This window comes from Astatotilapia calliptera, chromosome 19 (assembly GCF_964374335.1).
Source record: "Astatotilapia calliptera chromosome 19, fAstCal68.1, whole genome shotgun sequence".
In the NCBI taxonomy this organism is placed as follows: domain Eukaryota; kingdom Metazoa; phylum Chordata; class Actinopteri; order Cichliformes; family Cichlidae; genus Astatotilapia; species Astatotilapia calliptera.
Window position 1 is genome coordinate 8,984,625 of NC_137440.1, and position 4,503 is coordinate 8,989,127.

Here is a 4,503-nt window from a genome sequence, read left to right on the forward strand (position 1 = left end):
AACATCACCAACTACAAACACAGAACCAACGGCGTGGATGGCGATGCTACACTTATAGAGAAGTTGAACTGCTTCTACGCCTGCTTCGAACAGAAAACACCAGAAGTGGCTACTTCACATCCACCAGCCACATCTTAACTGTTGGGGAGGATGGTTTGAGGCGTGTACTAAGGACAGTAAACTCCAAGAAAAAACCAGGACCCGACTTTAGGGTGCTAAAGGACTGTGCAGACCAGCTCACAGGGGTCTTTATTAAAATATTCAACCTGTCCTTAACACAGACCACTGTTCCATCCTGCCTGAAGTCCTCTACCATCATCCCCATTCCACAGAAAACTACCATCCAGTGCCTAAACGATTTCTGGCCAGTGGCTCTTACTCCAGTCATCTCAAAGTGTCTCGAGGAACTGGTCAGAACTCGCATCATTCAAGGGTTCCCAGCCACATTTGATCCCCACCAGTTTGCATACAGGAAGAACAGATCAACAGAGGATGCCATAGCCATAGCCCTCCATACAACCCTAACTCACTTAGAACAAAAGGACAGTTACATCAGGCTTCTTTTTATTGATTTTAGTTCAGCTTTTAACACCATCGTCCCTGCCAGGCTGGTAACCAAACTACATGACCTCAGCCTCCCTCACTCCACCCGTCTCTGGATCAAGGACTACCTCAGTGACCGCTCACAGAGAGTTAAAGTAGGCCCCCATCGGTCCTCAGCACTCAGCCTCAACACCGGCGTGTGTGCTGAGTCCCCTGCTATACACTCTATACACTCACGACTGCACCCCCACCCACCCGTGAAACACTATTTTTAAGTTGTGGACGACACAACTGTGATCGGGCTCATCACGGGGGAGATGAGTCTGCATACAGGGACAAAGTGGAAAATCTGTGATCATGGTGCAGCCGGAACAACCTGGTCCTCAACATGACAAAAACCAAAGAAATAATAGCTGACTTCAGGAGCAAATCTGACCCTCAGCCCTTACACATTAACGGGGACTGTGTGGAGAGGGTCTCTGAAAACAAAGACCACATGTATGATAAATCAGGAATTTTAAAGTGTTTGATTTAAAACTTAATGTTTTCATTTTAAATTTGAAAATCTAATCAGCATATTCCTCTGATCAATAATCAATCAATAATTATCTGTGTGATCACAGATAATAACCATTGATGTCTGCTCAGTTCAACATTTCTGTTCCTGTTTACTTTCGTCAGCAGTTTGAAGGCCACAATGTTCACTATGCAAGGAACTCCCCCCTGCCTCCTCCACCTCAACCCCTCAGTGGAAAATCAACACCCACAGGCAGCTGACAAGGGGGTGGGGGAGGAGTATAAAAGTGAGGAGTTGCTTAGAATGAAGGTTTGAATGAGACTGCTGGATTGGCTCTTAGCGTCGGCTTATTCAGACTCTCAAAGGTCCTCAGGTAGACACAGTCCTCCTCAGGACTCTTCATAGCACCTCACCTGTCATCAAACCTCCTCATTCATCCTCAGACCTTCTCAGACCTCATCAGGTGTGCAGTGATGCCGTGGCTGCTGTCCTCTCAGCTTGACTACGTGTCTTCGTCTCCATCTGAGCGGCAATGTGAGCGGACGGCGTTCTCCTTCTATTGCTCTGTGCGGGAGCGACTTCCTGTCTGGCTGCTGGAAGACATGCGCTGCATGGAGGTCTTCTGCTGGGACGACGGCCACCCTCGAGCCTTCCTGCCATCAGAGGCGCTGCTTTACGCCCTCATACATGACCACCAGGACTATGCACAATACCTGCTCAACAGGTACTCTGTGAGCGCGCTCAGAGCGCCACGGTGCAGTTACTGCTGCTGTCGCGGCAGTGGGGCACCACACCTGAATATTGCGGTTCGCTATGACCGCTTGGTGATCCTCGGTATGATGATGGCAGCTCTGAAGAACTGTGGTGAGCAAACCAAGCGACAGGACTACCTGGACAGCTGCGGCGGCTGCTCGCACGTTGCAGATGCAGGAAAGAGTGCTGTGCAGCTAGCGGTGGAACTGTCGCACGCCGATTGTTTGCTGCTACTGCTGGTCGAGGGTGCACGGCCCGACGGCCTCGATGCCGCTCTGCAGAGACTTGTTTCTTGTGACGTGTCAAAACGACACCACGCGCAGCGCTGTCTGGACTACCTGCTGCTCTTTCTGCCCAAACCACCATTGCTGCAGCGGCTGCAGGACGAACCGCAGCGCTGGCAAAGCCTGTTGGGAAACAAAGTGTTCAGCTGGCTCCAAGGTGTGGCGCCGCCTCCCCTGCTGCTGCAGGCATTGCGTTCTTTGGTGCAGTTTGGTGCAGACCGAATCAGCTTGCTGCCCGACTTCCTGCAGCTGCACAGCTGGTAGTGAGATCATATTAGCATGGAAATCCTCTTGTAACTGGACAGTGTGCCATTGACGTAAAGGCATGATGTAAATAGACTGAAAGCATCAGGCTTTAGGTCCCAGAGTATGGTGGAGCTGCCCTGAGATAAGGTTTAACTGCCAATCAGTTTCATTAGCTGCTTAGACAGGACACTGCTGGATCTCGAGAACACATGACAGGAAACATCACACCTAATAAAACCTGAATAAACTGTAAATAAATTGTAAATAAACTGTAATAAAGTGTGATGGCGATAAAAGCCGAACCTTCCTGGCTGTGTTTGTGATCCTGATGATGGTTTAATTAATTTTAGATCAATAGTGCAGACTCTGGTGTATCTTTGTGAATCTAAATAATCAAGTTATTTTTTTATGTGCAGCAAAGCCCAAAGTTTTAAAATGGTCCTCCATAATCCAATAGGATGAAATCCTGAAATCTGGTTGAGACAGACAAAAAAGGATTATATGATCGAACAAGATCAGATAATCCAGTCTGGGTGTTTAGCTGAATCACACTGATTTGTGTTGTTCAAATTATTTTAGGATAAGATAAGATAAGTGTAAGGCGGAGGCAGATCTCCCGCCATGGCAGGGAAATTTGTGCATTACCTCAGTTTAGGTGCAGATGGCAGAAGAAAAATACAAAAAACAAATAAAATACAAACAAATAAAAAATAATTAAGATAATATACTATATACAATGGTGGCATACACAGTATGTGATTATGGATAAAGGGTTGTGGAAATATGCAAGACATAAATGTAACTATTCTAAGTAATAGATAAGTATTTTAGATAAGTATTTTACTTTATTTAATATGTGTATGTATATTTAGTGTGCACACACGCACACACTAAATATACATACACATATACCTGCACACGTCCATACATATAAAAAGTGCAATATGCATGAAGTTTGACCGTGGATGTCCAGTGACGTCGTGACTGAGGAGTTATAGACGCTAACTGCTGTTGGGAAGAATGACCTGCGACAGCGCTCCTTCCACTTTGATGAGATCAGGATTACTTACATCCATCCAGCAGGCTAAAACGACACTTGGGTGTGGATGAAATAATGAATTAATTGCTAATGAAATATTTCATAAAATACTTGTGTAAAATCTGATCATGGTTAAGGATCTTTTATTTAGTGTGAATTTTTTCCAGTTCTGTTTTGGAGAAAAAGCCCAGTTTGAATTGGCCTCCGTCTGATCAGCAGGACCCAGTGTGTCATCTTCTTCTCAGGTTAGATTCACTGTGGCAGTGATGTGGCAAAACTCTAATTTTAACCTGCATCTGTTTGAACTCTGACCTCAGATCTGACTCGCTTCAGCTCCAGCTGCTCTGTCCCTCTTGTCCTCCTTCCCCCCTTTTTATTGACTTATTTCAAACAAATAGGCTGTTTTGTTCTTGACCTCAGTGAATAAAACATTTGATGACATGAGTTAGGGTTGGATATAAAATCTGATAATATCAGATATAATCTGATCAAACATTTATCCTAAACAACCTGAGGTGAGATAGTTGACCGGTTTCCCCTCAGAAAACTCAGAAGTCCTGTGGACTTACCTGCACCTCACTCCTTTTATTCTTCTTTCCCTTTTAAATAACTTTCTCGTGTCCTCAGGTTTTATTGAAGTGTCAGTCAATCAACGACTGTGCTCAGGTGTGATGAAGATCTTTTTGCTTTTAACTCCGTATGAGTATTGATCATCTGCAGCATCTGACTTCAGTACTTGAAGTTTCTGATTGTAGTCTACTGACCAATCAAGAGTAAAGGAGCAGTGGATCCAGAATATGGAGGAGGGTTGTGACGAATCACAGAGACTCTCAGACATCATGTGACACTGTCAAATAATTAAAACCTTCCTTCTATTTCACATCACCTGACACACACACGCCATATCTTTTATTACTCATAAAACATTTATCGCTCATTTGTCATGGCTGACTTCTCATCAGAAGGTTGGCGCTTTGATCCCTGGCTGCTCCGACCTGCATACCTGAGCAAGACACTGAATCCCAAGTTGCACCTGATAGGTATGCATGCAATGTCTAAATGAGGCGTGTTGTGCAGTTCCATGTACCATGTTGGCAGATCCAGAAGTATGTGGACGCATT

At 45.1% G+C, this 4,503-nt stretch overlaps 1 protein-coding gene across 1 annotated transcript; it reads left to right on the top strand.

Annotated features, from left to right (window-relative positions):
• Positions 1–1,314: 1,314 nt before the first annotated feature.
• ankrd9 (ankyrin repeat domain 9) lies at positions 1,315–2,639 on the top strand. Its single transcript, XM_026152893.2, has one exon. The coding sequence runs from the start codon at positions 1,534–1,536 to the stop codon at positions 2,359–2,361; it is 828 nt and encodes a 275-aa protein (XP_026008678.1). The 5' UTR covers positions 1,315–1,533; the 3' UTR covers positions 2,362–2,639.
• The last annotated feature ends 1,864 nt before the right edge of the window (positions 2,640–4,503 follow it).